Below are 25,105 nucleotides of genomic sequence, written 5' to 3' on the forward strand. Positions count from 1 at the left end.
GGGAAGAAAAGTCTTTTAGGTGGCATGGTTAGAGAGAACAAAAGAGAGGGGGGGGGGAGGAAAGAGGTAATGAAGCAATGAGATGAGTGCCAACAATGACAGTTGGAGTCAATAATAGTGCAGGACTAATGCCATGGATATTATTTCATGATATGTTTTAATGAGAGAGATGGACGTGTAGGGCAGAGGACATTGACTGTTTGTTGGTCAGCTTGCCCTGTGCAACATGGCCCCTATGACCTCACACATCTCTCTAAATCTCTCTAACACACACATGGTCTAAAGTGGAAACAGTTGAGCTCTCATATATCCATGCCACTACAAAAAAAACTCTCTCCATGCAAAACGACATGCAGCTGTGAATTGTGTTTTCTTTCATATGATGATGGTGTCTCTCCATTTCGTCCTTCTTTATACACTCACAGGCGCGTGCGTGCGCGCGCGCGCACACACACACACACACACACACACACACACACACACACACACACACGGCCATCAACCACACCATTTCCCTCCCCTGTTGCAAGGCCCGCCTCGGTCCCCAGCATTTCAATTTGTTTGCGGTAATCGATCTTCGCCCGGCGCATTCATATGTATGAAATGAGATAAAGCGCCGTCGCCGTGGAATTAACTTCTCTGCCCCCCATTAGACTTGGAGATCCGGAGAGACACGTTGGGTTCCGAGAGCGCCCCGGTGGTGGTGCGCCACACGGACCACCCCCTCCCCTCCCTCCCCCACACACACACACACACACACAAGCTGGACCTCTGAGGCAGAGCGCACAGCCTAGCCCCCACCGCCCCCCCCCACCCTATGCCTCCCACTCTGCGTCCCTGATCCCCATTACCACGGAGGGCAGGGGGACGTTGATTATTCCTCACCCCGTCTCTCCGTCCACTGCTACCACCACAGAGAGCCAGTTGGACTGCTGTGCGCACGCACGCACGCACAGTCGCACACACTTATACGCACCAACCAATCTCCATCTACATGCATACAGTACATGCATGCATGCACTCACACATGCACACGCACACGCTCCTTCAGGAAAAAAAAACACTTATTGGACAAGATGCATATATTCGTAGTTCGCCCAATGATATTCACGCATGGATGCACATGGGCAACACACACACACACACACACGCACGCACGCGCGCGCCGCGCACGCACACACACACACACACACACACACACACACCTTCCCCCTTGGGGACCTGCAGGCTTTCAGTCCATTCTCACTGAGTGAAGCAAATGCTTACATCATGGAATTGCAAAACAGCGGTGGCAATAATATGCTAGCTATGATTGCTGTTTACACACACACACACACACACACACACCAGAGCAACCACAGACAAAAACACTCACACGCACACATATACACACACTATCACACTTATACGTGCATGACAATCACACTCACAAACACAACAGTGTCACACTCGCACAGACCACCAAAAAAAAGAAAAGCGTCCATGAAGTTATGAGAAAGCACGTCCCAAGTGGGGAGTGATGCAAATGCAATTCATGAAACAGGTGGCGGCAGGCGGAAGCAGAGCGCTCCCGTAAAGCTACGATACGCCTGTCACATTCCCACAAGCCGATAATCAGACAATCAGCCATCTCGCTCCGTTTCTGCTGCCCACGCACTTTTCTCCGCGGAGAGGTTAAAGAACAAATGGAATGCATGTCAGTCTCCAGTCCTTCAGTTTTCTCCTTACCCACGCATTTCCCTTCCCTCGGTTTCTTTTTGCATCAAATATGGCCGCCTGCCACACAGTGTCACCAAGTCTGTAGGCATTTCATTTCATGTTTTTGTTTTTGTTCCCCCCCCCTCTGCCCTCGAGGGTTTTTTGACGTGACACATACCCGCACCAGTTCACTGTATGAATCCGTATTGGATTAATTTAGCAATTTCACATGCAATTAATTGCGTCAACACTTTTTAAGGAATTCTCATGAATCGCAATCTAATTAGAGGCTAATTTACTTTTGGAGCTGGGGCGGCTTCTCTCTGCTGTTAACCACATTTTATAAATACTCAATGAATTAACAGTGAATGGGCTCTGAATTACGTCCTGTGGATTTATGACTGCTGTGCGTAATTGTTTTTCCTCGACCCCCCCTCTCTGTTCATCCTACGCGCATGTCAAGTGGTTGGAGAGAGAGAGAGAGATAGTGTGTGTGTGTGTGTGTGTGTGTGAGAGAGAGAGGGTGTAGACTAGAGAGTAAAAGGAAGGAAAGGGGGTGTGGGGGTCCCTTAAATTTAAACAATGCTCTCCTCACTGCATGTGTTCGCGTTTTATGATCACTCAACACACTGTTGACATGAGAACCCATTCAATACCACCTCCACTGCCATTGAAATGCAGCATGTCAAATATCCTACTAATTAATAGGACGCAGGACAGCAGATATGAATTACGTTTTAGGTGTGCGTGTGTGCGTGCGTGCTAGTATGTCAGTACCAAGAGGCTCTTCTCACTGGCCTCAGGCCACATTGACAAGAAAATGGTATCCACACACCATCCTTATCCAGGAATCGGATATGATTTGTATAGTGTTTTAATGAGATGATATTTTAATCTCTTCATTTGAGATACGTTTATCACGTATTGCCTGCCTTCTGAGACAACATTGTTTGCAGCAACTCTGGCCCTGCATGATGAAGATTGGTTAATTGCAGTCCAACTGTGGCCCCGCGTGATGAAGAGTTGTCGTTGCTTTAACCACTGAAAAGTGACAATCTACAAGCTCTCAATGTATCACCTTGTGAGCTAGTAGATCGGGAACCCCTTTTTGTGTTAACATTATGTTATGCTTTAGCTATTTTTGAAAAATCGAAGAACAACTGACATAGAAACATAGCTTTTTCAGAAAACTGTCAGGATGTAGAAGAATTTTTTTTAATCTGATCTCAGGTCAAAATGGGTTAAAAATGTTGGAAATATGTTGAAACCCATTGAACAGTTTGACAGTGGTTCAGGAGCTGCTTCTGTCTCGGGGTGACGTAATTCTCACTTGGGTTCACAGGCTTATCGGGTTTTAAGAATCCCTTTCCGTATATATGATCTTGATCATATCCTCCGGCACTTGTCGCCCTCAGGCATCACACTGAGACTGAGACATGAAGTGATCCGGTTGGAGGAGCCTTTATTGTCCATAGCGGAGGTTAGTATAACGATTAGGTCTAAAAGCCAAGGGGTTTCTAGGGGCAACCCCCTTCACACTCCCCACAGACGGAACGAGGCACAGCTGAGATTAACAAGGAGACTCATTAGAGAGAGCGTGTGTGTGCGTGTGTGTGTGTGTGTGTGTGTGTGCGCGTCAGAAGCTCGACGTGGGGGGACTGGGGTCACAGGAGGCAAACGGAGGTGCGTTAGGCAACTGTCAGTCTCCATAGCAACATTACCCTGGGAAGGGTGAGGGGTGAGAAACCATCCCTTTTATTGTGTGTGTGTGAGAGAGAGATCGGTTCGTCTGGACTACTACTGACAGATGGGACCTTATAGAGATGCACCCACTTGACCCTGTCTCTCCCTCTCTCTCTCTCTCACACACACACACACACACACACACGTCTCTCTCTCAACTCGCTAGGGCCTCTCCTTGCTACGCCACCGAAACGGGCATGAACTCGGTGTCAATCAACATGTTAACTCCACCTCAGTCAGAACCAGTCTCCCCTTTCCTACTATTCAGAGCATCTCACCACCATGTCTTAACTTCATTGGACAGAGATATATAAATATTTTTAATATAGTTTCCATAGTTTGTGGTATGGTACTTAATTTAGCATGCCAGGAAGCACTGTATCCCAAGACAGAACTGAGCAGAGTTGACGGTGTATCTTCTACAGTCAGCACTGCCGTATGAAAGGACCGTAACGATGTGGACACATTTATTATTTTATTTTTATTTTACTGCTGACCTCTTGGCACTGTTTACATGAGAAAAGGGAAAACGGTGAACCTCACTATTGCAAGCATAAAACATAAACGTATTGGACCACACGGCGTAACGTATATGTGGTGTATATAAAATGACTGTACATCAATATAAAACCACTTTAAAGGCATGGTTTATATCCTGGCTGTTCCTCTGGGCTTTTAGTGGATTAATAAAGGGACTCTGGTGTGGTAGCATAAGGTTCTAGAAGTGACTATAAAGCACTGGCTATTGTGTCCATTCCTCCCCCACTATAAATGGTATAGCTGCATATTAAAGTACCTCTGCAGACAATGGACATGGGAGTTGTGTGAACCTGCGCTGCCTGCTCAACCAGTCACAATGGTTCCTTTTTACTAGATGATAGATCCTGCCCGGCTGCCCCACTTCCAACATTATGCCTCACTCCAGAAATGTTCAATTTGCGCTCTTCTTTTCAAGACTTTTTAAAATAGCTTCACTTTTGTCTCATTTTCTTCTATGCCCTTGTTCTAGAAAAATCCAAAGTTCTTATTTCTCTCTCTCTCTCTGGTTGTGCGTAATTAAGCATTGAGCATGAGGAAGGGCTGTAATTATAAGTTTGGTGGATGGCTGCAGAGAGCGCCTCAGTTGGAGGGTTTAATGGAATTTGCAGTGCACCCGTTACTGGCGTTACAAATGCTTATTTAATTGGCTCTCCCTTTCAACTTCAATTAGGGGTTTTAAGACCACTGCCATAATGAGGATTTGCGGTCACTTCCTAAAACCAACTCTCTCTGGCGCCTCCTCAGCCTAATGAACATTTGTGTTTCTATATTCTGCCGTAGGGTTGGACAGTATGCATCAAATATCACTATTTTAAACTAAATGCCTATAAATACTGTGACTATATCCGGTCTCATATCATGGATATAAATATACAGTAATATCAATATTGCCCAGTGCTATTCTGCCACAAGCAGAATCCATCTGTGATCGTAGCTCTATTGTTTTCTTCACACATTAACACCTGCCCACTCTAATGTATATGGCTATCCTTTCACCAGCCCTTCAATTACTTAATTTTCTTCACCTGTTATCTGCCTTTGAAGTGTTGAGGTGTCGCTCAGGTCAAGAGCTCTCGCTCCTTCATCAGATTATACAGGTGAAATGAGTGATAAAGATCAGACTTCATACACATGTTGTGCTCTCTCTCTTTCTAAGAGTGAGTTGTAACTCGTGAAAAGTAAAGCATGAATTAAATTAAAGCTATAATGTGGGACCCGGTCAATCCTTTTCTGGAATTTCCTAGATTTTAGACATTTCAAGTTGCTAATACCACTTGATAGTTCTGAAAGCAGAATCTTTAAAAAAAGAAATGCTCCAAGCAGCACGAGTTGGCATTCATATCCAATATTGAAAACATGTTCAAAGTCTTCTTTCAAGGCTAATGGTCCCGTGCAAAATATGTTGAATATTTGACACAGTCTATTTAGTGTTCAGAAAATGAATAAATAGGTGAGCTGTCTCTGAGTTTAATAGGCAGGGAAAAGGCAGTTTATTCTGCAAGGCTGCTAGGCAACCCATTATGTTTAGAGGCAATACGCCCGCCTGTCACCTCACTAATCTTCTGTGTAGATTCCTTTTCCTTTTCAGTGGCAGTGAGCGAAACCAGAATATTTTGTGTGAAGTCATTTCATATTTTATTGGTGCTAGTAGCTCTCATTTATGGGATTCCCCACTTTTTTTCCCCAGCCCTTTTTCTCTTTGTCCACTCACAGATCTGTTGCTGTTGTACTGTAGACATGTTCTCTTCCACATTTTCACTGATATATTATACAGTGAAGTACTTATTCAATTTTAGATGGACATACTATAACATCGTGACAGCATTTTCCTATCCTGCACTAACATAATGGAAGAACAATAAGCTTTTGGTGTACACTAAGCTTGATAAACAAAGCAATCCTTGTGACAGTGTGTGTGTGTGTGTGTGTGTGTGTGTGTGTGTGTGTGTGTGTGTGTGTGTGTGTGTGTGTGTCTATTCTGAAGAAACTAGACCAGTGCCCTGCAGGCTACTCGGGGACCATGCAAGTTTGGAACAATATAAACAGGGAATGATGCAAGTTGGGAATGAATGCCCCCACCCAATTACCTGCTGTCGGAGTACTCGCTGTACCCGAGTACCCTGTGCGGCACCAGCACTAATAACGTTAGATATCACAATCAATGGGTTATTCATAAAGGGCACCGGCATACTCGGCAGCGACACAAGACCTCATCCGCGTATGTGATACCTGTTGTACCCTGTCTGGGTCTCTTTTATGCCCATATATAGATCCCTGATGTCATCAGTATATGCCCATATATGGGTTGTGGACAACTGCCTGTCTGACCATCTCCACGCTGGGCACCACACTCGCCGTCGGAACGGTTCTTGGGAAGTAGGGATTATATCACAGTGCGATGGCAGAGCGTGACATCACCCGTGACACCAGCAGCAAGTTTATATAACTGCCCTTTGCGCCGGCACAGTCCCCATGTATGGGCATGTTACGTTTGTGACGCGCAACCAACGTCCACCCAGAACCAGGAGGCATTTATTGCCGGATGTCCTTTTTGGTGCAGGGGATGTTCTTTTTCTCACTTTCTTCTCCCAACATTAGAGAGTGGTAGATAGTACGGTATAAGATGCACTTCCACCACAACAGTAATTACACAAACGCACACAAATGGGGCTGCCTGAATCAGAGTTTCTGTGACGTGGGCTCGTGTCCAAAGCGAGTCGTGCGGGTGTGCGTATGGTATGCACAGCCATCTGCTTCCTGTGTATATCGCACACTGACAGCAGAGAGGGATGGAACATGTACAGCGACTGACGTGGACTGTTCTTTTTTCTTTTCCTGAGAAAAAGAGAATAACACTGAGAGTGAAACACTCGGGAGGCAGATAAAACAAGGCGAGAATGGGGAGAGAGCTACGGGGTTAAAGGAACAGCCCAGCGATAGACAGAAAGAAGGGGGGAGGGATGGGTGGAATATGAGAGAGAGAGAGAGAGAGCGGAGCAGGGGGGGGGGGGTGCAGGGCACTGTGTACTCGCTGTCCTGCCGCCCGATTGGCTGAGGGAGGCGTCAGGCGTGCTGAGCTGAATTTAATCAAATGCGTCACACAGGCTGCAGCTCCGAGCCAACAGCCAGTCAGGAACTGCTGGAGGGGGCGGGGAGGTCTTGTTCAGCGTTCATTTGGAGTGTCTGTTTTTAGCAGTGCTATTGGGAAAATCTGTTGGCAGGCACAGTGAAAAAACCTCTGTGCTCTCTGTTTAACCCACGACGTGGAGCTTAGTATGATCTCCAAATCGCAATGGGTCGATGACTCGATGCAGGAAGAGACTGAGAGAGAGCCTGGCAGTCTGTTGATTCTCTGTGTCTCCATATATCTCTGTCTTCCATGGTCTCGGTATGAATATCCCCTCTCCTCTCTTTCACCCCCTCCTCCCTCGAGGAAACCCGCTGGCTCAGGTGTTGTTTAGAACCGTCCCATCTACCTAGGGACCGGCGAGAAGACATCCCATTATTCCCATGTTTTTGCCGGTAGAGCAGTGAACTGCAATTCACTTGAAACCCGCACGGGTCATCAGCTATTGAATGTATGGACGACGCAGCTGTTCCTGTGCTGCCTGCAGGGCTTTCCTCCAAGACACACAAGAACAAAGAGAACCATATACTGAACCGTGCAACTCCCCTGTACGCACGCACCTACGCACGCATGCACGCGTGAACACACACACACACACACCTGATCTCCTTAGTAAGCCTTATTCAGCATGTTGGCCTGGGGCAGCTCTTAGCCTATAGTGCAGCCTTAACCTCCCAGCTCAACAGAGCAGCTAAGCTAATCTGCTTGGGTACAGCAGTACTAGTTGGCCAGGTCTCGCTAATAATAACAGCTTTGATGCTAACGCTCCATTAAACGGCTGGCTGGTCACTGAAATACAGGCAAGGGTCAGTCAGGGGCCTGGTCCAAACCAGCAGGGGAAAGCTATGTGTGTGTATACAAACATCCATGTTTGGCATGTGTTGTGTAGGAGGGGAAAAGAGTGTCCACGCCCACGTGGCTGTCCTTTTTATACGGTCTATGGCTGGACTGTTAGGTCATTAAGCATTAAGTTCAACAGAAGGATGGAAAGCGGATAAGAGGATAAAATAAAGAAAACTGCCAAATCTCATAGAACAACATGCAAACATTCAAGTGGGTACCCTTCAAAATCTTGAATGGAAATGTAAAAGATGCAATGTGGATTTATATCCTATACTATTTGAATTTTGGGTCTCCTGCACGAACGCCAGCATTTCCACTTCAGAGTGAAGACGGAGAGCCTGTTTGGGCATGGGAGATGCACTGCTGATTGACCTATTGTAAACCAGCTGTGGTCCTACCCAACCACGGGATCCACATTTCATGTCAACATCGGTCTCCAGAAGTGTCTTATTTTCAATGTACTTCTCAGTTGAGATTAACGTCAACTATGTCGAGTGTTGATTTGTTGAAAGGGCTTGTGTAAAGCTTTTCATGTTTGTCTAAAAGGAGATCCATTGAGATCGAAAGGTCGCTAAGCTGAAATAGTAAATCCTTTGCCTGAGACTGTTGTGCGGGCCATCTCCTTTCATATATTATTTATGGCCCAGTACCCACCATCGATGTGTGTGTACATTGTTGTGCTCAGTCTATTATCATGACGCGTGAAGAGAAAAGTTCAGATGTTATTGTAGGGGCGAAAAGATAATTATCTGAAATATATGAGCCTATATGCGCCCCTACTGGACAACATCAAAAGTTCTGAGCTCATCTCTGAATGCAGGCCGAACGGTCGCATAATAACTGGAGATACTGAAGGCCTAGAGTAGGTGTCTCATGGGCCAACTCGCACGGCCAGCAACATGAGTATGTTAGGATGCACGTGCAGGCGACGTGTGAGAATGAGCACGAACAATGTACGCTATACACGCACAAACCACAAGCACGCTAGGGAGCAGGGAAGCAGACATGGACTACACACAGACGGGAAGACACAGAAACATTGAGCCAGCTGGAGACATCTGGAGAGCCATAAATCTCGGCAATACAGCGATGTCGGAGGTGCCCACACGGCGTACTGATGCTACAGCAGAAGTTTCCTGCAATACACACACACACACACACACACACACACACACACACACACACACACACACACACACCATATAAAACTGTGGCCAACAAATATTAGTGGTCATGCCAAAGATTGGGAAAAACAACGGAAGAGCGGAGATGTACAAGACGGCGAAAAGAGCTATCTATCTATCTATCTATCTATCTATCTATCTATCTATCTATCTATCTATCTATCTATCTATCTATCTACTACTTGTGAGTGAATAAAGTTCCACAGGTATTAACTCCTTGCTTCCTGTGTGTGTGTGTGTGTGTGTGTGTGTGTGTGTGTGTGTGTGTGCGTGCGTGTGCGTCCAGTGCCAGAGCCTGCTCCTATTAAGCCCAGTCCCGGTCCACACCAGTACCACCTCCACCTGCACCACCCCCCCCCTGCCAGCCCCACTCTGTCCCCGTCCTCGTCCTCCGGCAATGGCAAGCGCGCCTCGTCCGGCGGCCAGCCCTCGACTCCTCCGACGCCCCTTCAGCAGCAGCAGCCGCCGTGCCAGCTGTCCTCTGCCAGCGCCCGCTACCCGCCCAGAGAGGTGCCTCCCCGCTTCCGCCAGCACGAGCAAAAGCAGCTACTGAAGAGAGGCCAGCCGCTGCCCGCGGGAGCCCTCAGTGCTCTCCTCCTCCCCTCCTCCTCTTCCTCTTTGACCTCGTCGTCCCCGTCATCATCATCGTCTACCACCACTAACTCCACCACATCCGCTGCAGGCAAACGCCACTCAGGTCAGTAGTACTCACAGTCATTATAGTTTAGAAATATTCCTTAGTTTAACTTTTAAAATGTTTCAGTTTAGTTATAGTCACTTTTACGAGTGCATAGTACGAATTGACTAGTTTTAGTTCGGTTTTTTGACTAGTGTTGTAGTTAGTTTTGCGTTATTTTTTGTTTAAACACACGTGTGGGTTTGTGTGTACCCCCCCCCCCCCCCCCCCATGACTTCATGTTATTGACATCATCAGACATCATCATGATGACATGCACCGCTCACTTCACTGTGTGATCTTCGAGTGTGATTTATTTGAGGGGCGCTAACTAGCTATTAGTGTGTGTGTGCACAAACTTTGTCCTACACAAACATTAAATTCCCATTGACAATGGGAATTTAATTACAATAACCCTGCCTCACATACAGTACATAGTTGATCATTGGACCGTTCAATCTGGTCTCTGTACGAACCTGCAGTCAGCACATAAAGCTTAACCGTGCAGGCTGAGGCGATGCTGCAGGCGCCCGAGCCTGGGAAACCCCTGCTGAAGGGTTTCTGTTCTTTTCACTTCCATGCAAATAGAAGCTACTAAGATGAGGACAAATGTTGGAAATCCCTCATAACACATTGATTGATACACCATACCGTAGCTTTTTAGACACGCACACACACTCACTCGCTCGCACACACACACACACACACACACACACACACACACACACACACACCTTTCCGCTCTCTACAGCCTACGGTATCTTTTTAATGAACTCACCACCAGCACCCCACTGAGACTGCCTGCAGGCACTCATTGACTGTCTGTCTGTGTCTGTCTGTCTATTACTATGCACACACGTTGCTATGGATAAAGCGTGGCCGTTAGTAATATACTGTTGCTAAGACTATATTTATGTTCTCTTAACTGCGTTGAGTGTTTCTGTTCTCGATAGCTTTATTCTGGTAGCTATCCGCAATCTCCAATGCCTCCATTCCCCAGGAATGTAACTATTCAAAAATGTATTTATTTTATTCATACATCATTTTTTTCTACCTCACATCTTTCCATCCTTCCAAAGGGTCTTATTCATGTGATTCTGTCCGATCAGCATTGTGTTTGCATAGTCATTTGAGAAGACAAAAAGAAAGACCATGCATATATACATACAACAATAACACAGACTACTGTAACTTTGAAGATGTGAGCAAAGCATATCATGAGCATCTGTTGGCATCGCTCTTCGCTTCTCCCTTCTTGCTCCATCTTTTCATCTGTCTCGTTCGTCCTTTGCTCTGTTGCTGCCTTTCATTACTGACTCACATGTTTGCTTGGAGAGCATCAGTCATTCAGTAAACAAATCTGTAGCAGCTGTGGTGCAAAGGCTAACTAGTTAGCTGGCATGAGCCTTGGTTCAGCACTGTGCATTGCAGAACCATATGATCCATGTCTAGTTTACATTCTGTCTGACCATGGTCTTTATACTTCAATTCATATTAGCCTGTTCTCTTGGATTAGGATGAACTTCTGATGGCATTCTACTGTATATGAACGTCGTCTTGCACATTTATGTGGGGAACATTTTTATTCACATTCACATATTGTCCTCCAAGTGTATTGTTATTCAAAAGTATTGAATCTTAAAGATCCAGTGCAATGATTTCTGAAACGATTGGCATAATTGTATGCGGTTTTTGATGGATAAATAGTTCCAAAACGTGTAGGAGTGACGAGTGAGAGTCAGTCTAGCTTTCCCTAGAACTTGGATATACCGGTATAAATCTGTTAGATTCCATTGACAGAGTGACATTTTTCTTTCTTTGTTAAATTATACCATGGAATTGAAAAAAAGCAATTCACACCATTTTGGCTTAGCCTTTAAACATTTTATATAAATTGCAGTCAATTGTCTCGTCTAGCATTATATGGCAAAATGCGCTATAAAACATTTATTTCCTTTTGTGATGTGATGTGATGTGATGAAGGTTTGACCCTTAATTGAAGCACACTTATCCAAAGTTCTATTTAACGAATTCCCTACACGATTACTCATAAAGTATCTGATCCCATAACCATAAGAAACTATATTTCTAATTTTCCTCCAGGACTGCTGGTGCTGGTGGTATGTTTTAACCTCTAATCTATAATAAACTCTGGTTGGCTAGCATAATAATAGAACTGAGGTTGAAACCACAGCCATATTGGTAACAGACTGAAGCTAGATGACTAGCATCCGGTTATGAGACTTTATGAAATGGATTTAGTAAAACACTATATAATGATCAGTGATGCAAATAGCCTGCATCTTTAAACTCACTAAATTGAGAAAGGACGCAATCGTGTCACCCTCCCGGGGTCCTGCTCCTGGGATGCAATACTGTACTCGGTACTGTGCTCTAACGTCATTGAAGTAGGATTCATAAAAAATAAACCGTTGTCTGCCGATTACGGGATATGCCATATTTGATCGTTTTTATATCAATATGAAACGGCTACACTGCAAACCAACCTGTAGTCATGTCCCGGTTGCTATGCAACCCCTCCGTCACCATCAGCACCAGGCCCCCATAGAGCTCTGGTGAAAGGTAAACATCGTAAGCTAATGCTAACACTAGCCGCTTCTTCTCTCTCTCTACGAGGCCGGGAGAACGGATGTAAATGACTAGAAATCTGGTCATTTCCGTCAGCAGGGAAATGACCCCAGACAACTAGGTGGCAGTCAGAAATCGGTTAATTGTTAGGCCTACAAAGGTTATTTAAATATTCAAAAGGAAAGTAACTTGTACTTTGAGTAAATTATTTACTATTGTACTTTTACTTGAGCACAGAGTTCAAACTACTCTACCCAACACTAAACAATCCAGGTTAGCTAGCAAGTTAACAGCTGTTTAGTAGTTAATTCAATTGATTATCTGAATTAGATCATTTAAAAATAAGTTATTGTTATTATTGATTAACAGGGCAATACCCAAAGTTCCCAAAGTGGGGTCCGGGGACCCTTAGGGTTTCTTGAGGGAGTTCCAGGGGGTCCCCAGCTAAATGGTAGTTATACATTGGGTTCCCAGAGATAGAAATGGTGGACAAATTCAAGTCAAACTGGGTGTCCTTGAAATGAAAATGGTTGAAAATCACTGCTAGAGCCGTACAAATCACTTATGGGGGTCCCTGGCATATGGCGGTCCGCTTGCTAATGAGTGTCAATTTGGGGGTCCTTCACATAAAAAAGTTATTTGGGGGGTTTATTAGATCAGTGGGTTTTAATCTAATGTATCCGTATGTGTGGATCTCACCACTGTCCATTTGGCCCTCCACTCTGTCGAGGGCTTCCCAGGACAACATCGCCTGTAGCAGTAAAGCCCCAAAGCAGACCAACCCACACCACCCCTTCCATTCCTAGTCCCTGGGGCTTCCCATTCAGCGCCTCTTCTTTCCCTGTTTGCTCAGACAATAGCCCTGGGCGACTGCTGGCCGTCTTGTCGTAATACCAATGGCATATATTATTCATGGGGAGGACGTTCTAGTTTAAATCAATGCTTGGCTGTCAAAAACGGGGTGAATCTCAGCAATTTTTTTTATCAGAGAATATGATTTCCTTTATGACAGTATGGTGAAAGAAAAGAAACCCTTTTTTGACAGATCTCGACAGAACCAAACCGCGAACTTGCAACATGCGTGGCATGTGCGTGACATAATCCTCTGATTTAGTTTTGGTTGCAGGGAGAGAGAGAGGAGGCAACGTTAACATGCTTTTTGACCTCTCTAGTAAGGTTGATCAATAGAGTGATCTATTACTTAGTTGAAAGCAGGTTTTTCCCACACCAGAAATTGTAGCTCTACAAGATCACAGTGTGTCACACAATGCAATTGTAGATATGCTATTTTCGGTGCACGACATGGCCTGCAACCACATATAAATGTTGCACGAGGCTAGGCCTGTCACAATTATTACATAATCGCCTCATCGCAATTATTTGAGATAATCACAATTAATTGTTACAATTGTTATAACCGTTTCCATGTACATTTTCTAACGTTTTCCAAAAATAGCAGAAATAGCTGATCTACACGCTTACAAACACGTCACAAATTCTAACATGTTCTTGAAAGTACGTAAAATGTCTTTGTATATTTACCGGCGGCAAGGCGTTTGTCATATATGCCCTTTCGTGACGGCCCTACACGAGGCTTGTGAGGACACACTCTTTGTGGTTCCCCTCAGCTAAGCACAGAAACATACATGTGCATGGATTGCGGACGCACACGTGTGTACACACACACACACACACACACACAGCACACTGAGCACAGTGCTCTGACCTAGATGTGTCCTCAGAGTAGTGGCTGTACTGCAAGCCAGCTGGCTGAGAGTTTGTAGAGGAGCAACGCACATCATACACACACACACACACACACACACACACACACACACACACACACACACACACACACACACACACTCTTTTCTTACCAGATCCCTGCTTTATTTTCCTGCTGCCAAGAATAAAATAAATATTTGGCATAATTTGGCGTTGCTTAGCAGCCTTATATTTGGATCAAAAGAATCCTACTGATGTTTATCGTGGAACAGAAAACGAGTAACATTAGATTTATGCAAACCGTGCACAAATCTAACATCACAATGGGTTGCGCACGCACACCCGCACCACAACCCCCCCCCCCCCCCCCCCCCCAAAAAAAAAACTCCATGGTCTTAATTCAAGGCATCTTCCCCCAGCCAGACTTGAGTGCATTCACACCACTTATGCACAATTGTGTGTGCCCCCCCTCCAACCCTTTATAATGTCCCCCAAACTCCAGACAGAGCCCCCCAATCCCCCCCCCCCCCACCTCCACAGCTGACTAGGGACCATTGAAGGACTGCCTTCCCAGTCAGCCAGTCGGCCTCATCCAGCCTGGGTCCCTGGGTGGGAGCAGGTGCTATAGAGTGGGGGTCTGTCTTAAGACGAGCAGACTGTGGGAACGGCAGTCCAACAGCTGTTTGCTGCGTCGTAGCCAGAAGGCATGCTGCAGGCAGGGTGCTGTTAACACACACACACACACACACACACACTGGACCCTTTCATTTATGCTCTTTTGATTTGTAGGTATAAAGGGGTGGTGTGTAACAAATGCATCAGTGGTTGGCCTCTAGTCTTAATGTAAAAAAAATAAAGGCTTTGTTTTGTAATTAAAAGTTAATGCGTCGCATGAGACAACTGGTGGTGACGGAGGAAATATACTCTGCTAAGACGTTGGAGAAATTGCATCCTGCTTGTATAAAACGACCCGAGGGATTTTCTGTGCAATATACTGTATTCAAAGCATTTTTAAAACGGTTACGCTTTTGAGATGAAAGCTTAAACCAAGCCCAGGTCAATGTTTTATTTGTTCTGATAGATCTTCACCACACTAGTGAGCCCGTAATGATGCCAGACATGTATTTTTGGAGACGGATAAAGGTTGCCCCATCAGTGCACGGTGCGAGGATGTGCATCTCTTTCTCTCGCACGCGCACACACACACACACACACACACACAGCACATAGTGAGAGAACCCCCTAGTGGCTTCATTAGTCCAAGCTTTTCCAGGGAAACCAGAGAAGCCACCATGGTCTCTCTCTCTCTCTCTCTCTCTCTCTCTCTCTCTCTCTCTCTCCCCCTCCCTCTCTCTTTCTATTCTCTCCTCTCAGCGGAGGTAAACAGACATGAAGGATGAGGTTTTCTAAAAACCCTCCCATGGCCGTTTGCTCTCACTCTTTCTTTCTGTCCGTCTCAGCATCCGGATAAACAACGTGCCGTTGCTGCTCCGAGTGGGGGAGCGGAAGTCTCCTGAATGCGAGTTGGAGGGGCGATGATGAGGTTACTAAACGTTGTGGGGTGTTACGTATGCCCAGAGTGGGGCTCGAATGTCACACAGTTGAATAGAGGAGCGACAGGCTGCGTCCAGTTCAGAGCCGAGAGAATGTCACCGGCTTAAAGCTATGACTCACACTCTAAAACAGTGGGTCCATTTATTGCAGCAAAAATCTCTCACTCTCTCTCTCTCTCTCTCTCTCTCTCACTCTCTCATATCTTCCTTTTCACAGCCCCCCTTAGTTCTGCTTTGATGATGTCATCATCACAAAGTTTCCCCTATTGTCATGTTTTTTATTTTTATTTTATATAAGCACAAGAAGTGTTTTAATATTAGCTGTTATTTCGTGGCTACTGTATGTAGGGATGTTTTCAGATCGCTTGCCTTCGCTCCGTTTGCGTAGGCACACGCGCGCAGCCGCGCACACACACAAACAAATGAAGCGGTCTTGTTTCATCTTGGCAGAGGCAGCATATGGAGCTATAGAGGCCCCTATTGTTTTTATTTCTTCTCTATTCATTCGTGAAGCACAATCAGAGACTTCCCTCCTAGTTGCAGCCACAACGAAGCACCATGTTATTGATGCACGGTTGCAAACAATGACTGGAAGTAATTGTCCCCCTTTTAGCCGCTATTCATGCTCAGATCCCTTTACACCCCCCACCCCCGACATACATACACGCGGGTGCGCACAAACGCGTGCACACCCTCTGCCCACTACCACACCTCAAAATCAGACAGACCTTGAACATGGTAAATGTATTTCTCTTCTGCACACACAGAGATGCACACACTTGCAGAATCATATCATATATATGTGTTCATACAGTATATGTGTGTGTATATATATTTATATGTGAGTAATTGTGTAGTGCATCATGGGCACAGATGTAAGCACAGGTTGGGCTACATGGGTAGCCTTGCCAGCTAGCAGCAGCCTCTTTGCGGTGTTTGTGCTGTGATGCAGCAGCAGACATATTGAAAGGATGGAGGCAGCTGTTCCCCATCCTTTTGCTGATCAGGGCAATGCTTAATTTATAATTAGTTGCGTGCCGGCGGCGCGCACCGAAAATAGCAGATCGACTGGCTCTCGAGCTTGTAGATCTGATATTTTTTGTCTATTTTAGGCACGCAGCACTGGCAACTATGTATTGATCACGTTTAACCTGTATCAGGATGCTACTGGTGCAACTCTCCTTAGGTATTTTTCCACTCTCTCTCTCTCTCTCTCTCTCTCTCTCTCTCTCCCTCTCTCTCTCTCTCTCTCTCTCTTCGTGACTGACTCGCCTTTTTTGTTTTTAAAGACACAGATGCCATTGGGCTCCTCTACCTCATCTCTCCCTTTCTCCTTTCTATATTGTTAAAATTGTTGTTTCGTATGGATTTTCTTTGACAGCATTGATGAAAAAGGCTGTCCTGTCCTGAGCATTTATGCAACCTATTTTTTACACACGTCAGAGAAAAATAAAAGCTGTGTATGAGGAGTGTTATGAGGCAAATAGAACGGGGAAGGTATAGACACAGTGAGCAGAGGAAAATAACAGAGCAAGCAAGACATTCTTGTACAGGCTGCAACCTCTGAGCTCCTTGGCTGCGTTTCAGGTCTGATAAAATGGCGTCGCTGCCTGCTCTGCAGGCTAAAACACTGACAGAGTGGAAGAAAAGCAAAGAATAGAACGACATCAGTGTCTTTGAAAATGCCAGCGCTGTCATGCTTTTTTTCCTCCAAGTAAAAGAAAACAGACTTCTAACAGCCACAGAAGCAGACAGAAGGCAGTGGTGGTTACTAAAGAAACCGACTGTTTGCTCTTTCTCAGTATTACTTTGAGGTACAATTTGGCTGCGTGGCTAGAAGGCGTCAACCAAAACAATGGACCTGAAACTGTGCCAAACCAACTGTGGTGAAATGCAAGCTGCTAAAGAGACACAAACATGGTTGCAACACCAACTCATATAAGTCTCTCCAAATGATTGCCTTCACATTATTATGTTTAGTCACGCCTTTTGTGCCTTTAAAAAAAAAAACAGAGTTATGAGAGTCTGGTGGATTTTGGAATTGATCCTTGTTGTCACCTACTTTATCACCTTTGCATTTGCAACCTCAGTTATTGATGGTGTCTGACTGTCTGTGTAGGCACAGACAGTGACTGTCTGTGTAGGCACAGACAGTGACTGTCTGTGTAGGCACAGACAGTGACTGTCTGTGCAGGCACAGACAGTGACTGTCTGTGTAGGCACAGACAGTGACTGTCTGTGTAGGCACAGACAGTGCCTAACACATCTAAATCCCTGGCAAATCATATTTATTTACAAGATTCCCCTACACTTCAGCTTTGGTTCAAGGTGTTTATTGTCACATACACATACAACAAAGCAGCATTATAACTTAAGCAATACAATACTTATAGTACATCAGTATAGTGTATAACAATGGAATATTGCTGTTAGTGGGGTTGTAACGATCTATTTTAATCAAAGTATATTGATATGTATCGTTTGACTTTGTATCGTATCGTTTTGCAATGCAATTAGTTGGTATCGAATCATTTCACAATGGAAATAAGTACTTGTGCGTTCACTGCAATGCATTTATCATTCAATATCACTACACTCTATCGATAAATGTGTTCAAATACCATGTCCATGTTTGTCAGAGAATCACTGTCTACTTATTTATATTCGTAATAATAAATATTTCCCTTAAAAGAAACTGCACTATAGAGCGTCGCAGTCACAATATCGCCCATGTATCGTATCGTCAACCATGTATCTTAACGCTGTTACAATTGATCATTACACCCCTAGCTGTTAGCATGCGAGAACCTAGTGTGGACATTTAGGTATTCTGACAAGAGCAGATCTTCCTAATCATTCCTATTGTTTGTCTTGGACATAATGGCCTTCCACCTGACCATAGACACAATAACCTTATACTCTCACGACCAGCTGAATTATAGAAGATGGAAGGCCAAGTTACATTTATTTCTCCTTGTTATTTCTGAATTCTACTGCCTTTTGAAAAGATGAGCCTTAGTTTAGGCGGTGGACGGTGGTGTTAAAAAAAGTATAAATGTCCGTGGCCTGATTTATTTTACTTGCTAGTGTGCCGAATATTGAGCTTGTAGTTCTTCTATTTTCAGTGAGCGACACCGCCTTTAGTTGCAACATAATATACATGAAGCATAATGCTGTCCTCCTCTTAGTAGTTTCATCTGTATGGCTCTGATTTGTGTGTGTGTGTGTGTGTGTGTGTGTGTGTGTGTGTGTGTGTGTGTGTGTGTGTGTGTGTGTGTGTGTGTGTGTGTGTGTGTGTGTGTGTGTGTGTGCGTGTGCGTGTGCGTGTGCGTGTGTGTGTGTGTGTGTGTGTGTGCGCGCCACTACACTCACACACAGACGACCCTTTATGATAAGACCGCCTGGGGAGGGGAGATAAGTGTGCTGAGGGAAAAATTGCATGTGCAGGCACTCTGTGGTGTGTTGTGCAGTATCTTAAAGCCACACATCTGTCAACGCGTGTGTGTGTGTGTGTGTGTGCACCTCAAACAAATGGACTTTCCCCCTCATCTGGTGGGATTGTTTTGACCACTGGGTCTTTATCTCTTGATGGATAACTTTTACTGTAGCAATTATGCAAATCACTGCAACCATATGATGGAATCTAATAGCAGTTTAATAGTAGGTAAGGCAGCCAAATTACCAAACAAGACTATAATATTTAACAAAACACACAGCCCGGGCCTAATAATTAACCGTTAGTAAGTGATACTTTTAGCTGGCACTAGCGTGGCTTTAGTTCACTTTGAAAGGAATGATACTTTGAGTCCTACATAATCTAACTTCCTTCAAAATGGCAGCATTTGAATTTAATAGGCATGGATTGTATTAAATGGATTATGAAGTATGGATAAGAATGTATAGGGCTTGGCGAAGAGGTTGGATGAACAATATCTTGCCATTAAAACTTCTGCTTTTATGGCAAGATTACATTTTTCCTTTTCAAAAGAACTGAACCCTGGCTTGGATAATAACTAGAAAGGCGGGGGGGGGGCTTTACATTTTCTTATCTCCAAGAATTAATGGGTGACTTTCTCCGCTCATGTGCCTGGTTTGGCCTGTGAGATAGTCTCAAAATTGCAGGAGCCCTTATTGGTTTTCTGGCCTGTTGAGGGCCTGGCCCTGTGGTTAGGGTGTTTGCATGCTGGATCGATAAAACTGTCGGCTCTGCCCCACTATCATTAATAAGGCATTGATTAGCTGCCTGCCAATGATTGATTACACCCTTAAAGCATTGAATCAGTCTATTATTAGTTCTCCAACTGATATAGGCTGCTTGTGCATGTGCTTTAATGAGATGCTTGTAATTGTGGGCTGTTGTGTAGGGAATGTATGGGTGTTCACTGGCCTCATTCTGCAGCATGATTACCAAGTATACGACTTTTGTAATAATTTGAGGATTTAGTCGAAAACATATTCAGTCATAACTAAATCAGCTGGTCAGGTTAGCAGTAAGAAGAGAAACGGTTAATACATCGTAGGTAGTGGATTCAAGAGATGCACGATTCGAGAGGGTTTATCTTGTCACGTAGCATACGGGTACAATCAGTGAAATGTTAAAGAAAAGCAGAAATGGTCGCAGGATAGCATGCATACTGTACATACATGATGCACAGCACACTTGCACACGGGGAGAGAGAGGTTTGTGGTTTCTTGTAGCTATCGGGGGGAGGAGGAGGAGGAGGAGGAGGAGGAGCAGGTCCACTGGAGCGAAGGGAGTGATGGATGAGGAGCCGTCCCGGTTTCATTCCAATAAATGAGCAGCGTTCCACTTCCCCAGCCAGGGAGCCACGATGGAGATGGATGGGTCTCTCAGTGCAGGCAGGGTGTTGGAGGAGAGAGGAAGAGGAGGAGAGGTGAAGGGGCAGGAGGGGAGGGAGAGAGAGAGGGAGAGAGAGAGAGAGAGAGAGAGAGGGAGGGAGGGAGTCTGGGAGATAAGCAAGGGAGGAATAGGAGGGACCAAACACTAAAGGGTGAGGATGGAAGTGAGGAGAGAAATAATAGAAAAGGGAGGAAGATGAGATATGGGAGGGCAAAGAGCAAATGTGGAAGGGGAGATGGGGAAGTAAAGAGTGAAGAAAAGTGGGGTGATGGTGTTTGGGGGTGTAATGAAATGGAGAAAGGACAGTTGGAACAAGGGAGAGGGAGAGAGAGAGAGAGAGAGGGGATGCAGAGAAGAAAGGCAGAGCTTCATCTAACCGTGTTTTCCGTCTGGCTGGCCGTGCCAGCAGAAGGATATATGGGTCTGCCATAGCTGATGTGACATGCAGCATGCTCGGCTGTGCATTCTGATTATGTGTTGGATTGCGGGAAGCGAGCGAGTGTGACCATCTCTTCCTGCCTACCGTTAGTCTGATAGCCAGAGGTAAACCAACCACGGAGATGGAATTGGTCCTGGGAGCCGAGGGGAAAGGGGGCGGGGGGGGGGGGGACGGGGGACTGTATTACATGGTGTTCCTTAGTGTAATCTCCTTCTCTCTCTCCCTCGTCGTTTTTCTCCTGCTCATCCATCCCTTCATTTCCCTGCCACTCCCTGCCAACTTATTCCCTTCTATTTGGCTTTCTCACCGACTGTCACTCACCGTCTCCCTCCGTCTCTTTCTCCCCCCCTGCAGACGTGTCCCTCCGGAGTGGCCCCGGTGCCCAGTATGAGACCCCCCACTGGGGAGCCTCTTTGCCCACTGACTCCAGCACCAGCAGCTGGGACCAAGTGATCATCGACAGAAAGGACGCCACGGTTTGGCCCCCCGTTAGCCACAACAGTGACACAATCCACCCCGCAGCGCCAGAATGCCCCTCAGGCTTGGCTAAGTCCAACCCAGACACTGTCGCTATCGCTACCATCAGTTGTAGTAGTAATAGTAGTAGTAGTAGTTGTATGAGTATGGCCACGGGGGCTGCGGGCCAGCAGGCCCACTACACTTCTCTCAAAGCCAACGGCAACATGATGACGGGCCCGGGGATGGTCAACGCCATAGGCGGTGGCAGTAGAGGCTGGAGTGCCGACGGCAAACCAGACGTAATTAACGGCGGTCGAGCCGGGGGTCCCAACAGCTGGGGCTCTCCCAGCTTCAACTTGAACCTCAACCCCAACGCCAACCCGTCTGCATGGCCGGTGCTCGGCCATGAGTCAGGAGGAGGGGGAGGTGGTATGGGGCCTAACGGACCGTCCAACTCTGCAGCTCTCCAACCAGGCTTGAATGGCAACGGGAGCATGGGAGGAGGAGGAGGCATAGGAGGGAGCATGGGAGGAGGAGGAGGCATAGGAGGGAGCATGGGAGGAGGAGGAGGCATAGGAGGGAGCATGGGAGGAGGCAACGGGAGCATGGGAGGAGGCGACCCAGGCAGGGGAGGCTGGGGAGGCATGATGAGCCCCGACGGAAACCATCAGAAGCACCCTTCATCCAACACAAACGTGTCTTTTAGCATGGAGCCTGCGAACCTTAACACCGACGGACCAAACCACAGCAAGAAGCAGCAGCAGCAGCAAGGTCAGGAGCCCATGAGCCCCATCCACGGGCTGCCCGGCTGGGGAGGCCAGTCGCCCACCGAGTCTTCCCAGCTCAACGGGGACACAACCGGCAGCTCCGTGTGGGGAAGTGGAGACACCAAGGTGGCCGATTCCCAGAAGGACTCGGGCGGCTGGGGTTCGACCCCGTCCGGGGGCAACTCGGCCTGGGGCCGCCAAGACAGCGGAGGTGGTGGAGGTGGAGGAGGTGGTGGAGGTGGAGGAGGTGGTGGAGGTGGTGGAGGCTGGGGGGACTGGGGCGGGAAGCCCTCCGGTGGTGGGGATGGGCCTAAAGGCTGGGACTCCGGCAGCGCCGATGCCGGCAACGCTAGTTCAGGCCAGGAGCAGCAGCAGCTCAGTGGCTGGGGCCAGCCGGCCAACAGCGTGGCCCCGGCCAGCGAGGGCAGCGGAGACGGCAGCGAGGGTCGAGGGTCCCGCATGAACGGCTCCTCCAGCATGGACGTTCCTCCTCCGCTGCCCCGCCAGGACCTGGACCCCAGGGTGCTGTGCAACTCGGGATGGGGACAGACGCCCGTCCGCCAACACACCGTGTGGGAGATGGAAGAGGCCACCGCTGACTGTGAGAAGAGTGAAAGGATGAGCGAAAGGAAGGGCGAAAGGAAGAATGAAAGGCAGAGCGAGAGGCAGAGTGAAAGGCAGAGTGAGAGGCAGAGTGAAAGGAAGAATGAAAGTAGCTCCGACAACTGGGGAGGCTCCGGTTCCGGCGGGGGACCCGCGGCCACTAACGGAGGCACCGTCAACCCCAACCTCGGCCCCAGCCAGAGGCCCGGGTCTGGGGGCAAGACCGACGGCAGCTCCGGTGGTTCGTCGTCCAGTTGGGGAGCTCCACCGCCTCAATCAGTCCAGACGGGATCGGGATGGGGTGACGCCCCACAGCCACACGGCAAGACCCCCAACGGCACCACCGGTGGTGGCTGGGGGGAGCCCATGTCCACCAATGGCCCCAAGAGTGGAGGCCCACAACAATCCTGGGGATCTGAAGACAAGTCGCCCAATTGGGACGAGAGGCCAGCCAAGACCCAGCCAAACCAAAGCTGGGGTGAAGGGCCCAAGAACTCCCCCGGCTGGGGCAATAATAGCAGCGGTGGCTCCAACAGCTCCAGCACAGGCGAATGGGGAGAGCCTGAAGTTAAGAAGAACGGCTCCTCCAGCAGCATGTGGGAAGGCGAGGGAGGGAATGGAGGGAATGGAGGGAACGGAGGGAACGGAGGCTGGAAGGACAGCCCTAGAGGAGGAAACGGAGGAGGAAACGGAGGAGGAAACGGCGGAGGAAACGGCGGAGGAAATGGCTGGGGAAAGCCTGCCCCTGTCGTGAGCGGTAATGGTAATGGTTGGGGGGAGAGCCGGGAGCCCCAGCGCACCAATGGCCCGGTGCAGGGAAACTGGGACTCCTCCAAGCCCCAGGAGAGCAGCAGCAGCAGCAGCACGGGCAGTGGAGGAGGTGGCAGCATGGGTTCCTGGGGCGGCCCTGGTTCTGTGAAGCAGAACAGCTCCAACTGGGGCAATGGCAGCAAACAACAAGACCAGAGCATGGAGTCCTCCACAGGCTGGGAAGAACCCTCCCCTCCCTCCATCCGCAGGAAGATGGAGATTGACGACGGCACGTCCACCTGGGGGGAACCGCCCCCAACCGCCACCGCCAACAAGAAGAGTAGCGTCAACATGTGGGACCGCAACGGCACCAACGGCAACCCAGGACACAACGGCCCACCAGGACACAACGGCCCGCCAGGACACAACGGCCCACCAGGACACAACGGCCCACCAGGACACAACGGCCCGCCAGGACACAACGGCCCACCAGGACACAACGGCCCACCAGGACACAACGGCCCACCAGGACACAACGGCCCACCAGGACACAACGGCCCGCCGGGAAACAACGGCCCGCCAGGAAACAGCGGCCCGCCCGGAAACGGCGGCCCGCCGCCCAATAAAAATGGTGGAATAATTATGGCCAACAACAATCACTCCGTGGGCCCAAGCAACAACAATCACCATCACCCCCACCACATGCAGCAGCACCACCACTCGCACCATGGCCCACCTCCAACGCACTCACAGCACCATGGCAACAACAACGGGTCGCCCAACAGTGCCGCTCCTCACCAGGGTGGTGGACCCCAGAGCAGACCCCCCATTGCCAGCCCAGGTGAGAGAATGATTATTATTATATAATTTCTTAAGACCTGCACGAACTACCTATAGAATGATCTTTTTTGACATTCACTTTTTGGGCGTCTGCTCTGTTTTATTCAAAGCTTGTTAAGCTTATGACCTAGTTGTGACAATAAGTTGAAAGAACAAAGGGCATAGACGGAACCGCAAGATTGTTTTTGCACTATAAATGCATATATATATATATAAATTACATTATATTTATATAAATCACCCTGTGTGAAGTGAGGGGCGCTAATATATTAAAGTCTAACTCATGTCGCTATGATTAGGTGGTGTAATGATGATGTAAGACAAGATGACGAACATTTTCCCTTCATTGTCAATGGCGTTTTTAGAACAAACATTGAACTAAAGACAAACATTAAACCTGTATATAGGAGGGGCTAGCGCCCCTCACACATTACAGTAAAACATTGTCCCAGAGGCAAACCATTTCATGCAAGGATAAATCCATTACAGATGAATCCAGCCATCATTAAACCCCCATAAGTATCATGAAGGCTGAAGTTGCACTGCGGTCAGTTTAAACAAGCCACAGTGTAGACAAAGCAAAGCCTAAAAGGCTCTCTCTCATCACTTTTAGTTGCAAATGAGACCAGTGCCCCCTGCTGTTATAAACCTGTCTTGCACGTTGTCTTGACCAGCTCCTTTAGCCACACCACGCCACAGTTCCTTTTT

At 47.3% G+C, this 25,105-nt stretch overlaps 1 protein-coding gene across 1 annotated transcript in view; it reads left to right on the forward strand.

Moving 5' to 3' along the window:
• Positions 1–25,105, forward strand: part of LOC308312141 (trinucleotide repeat-containing gene 6C protein-like) — a 73,005-nt gene that overhangs the window by 20,624 nt on the left and 27,276 nt on the right. Inside the window, exons 4-5 of the mRNA XM_080758895.1 lie at positions 9,422–9,832; positions 21,333–24,398. Coding sequence (XP_080615021.1) covers positions 9,422–9,832; positions 21,333–24,398 — 3,477 coding nt within the window. The remainder of the gene's footprint in view (positions 1–9,421; positions 9,833–21,332; positions 24,399–25,105) is intronic.

This window comes from Protomyctophum bolini (genome assembly GCF_963924005.1).
Source record: "Protomyctophum bolini genome assembly, chromosome: 3".
In the NCBI taxonomy this organism is placed as follows: domain Eukaryota; kingdom Metazoa; phylum Chordata; class Actinopteri; order Myctophiformes; family Myctophidae; genus Protomyctophum; species Protomyctophum bolini.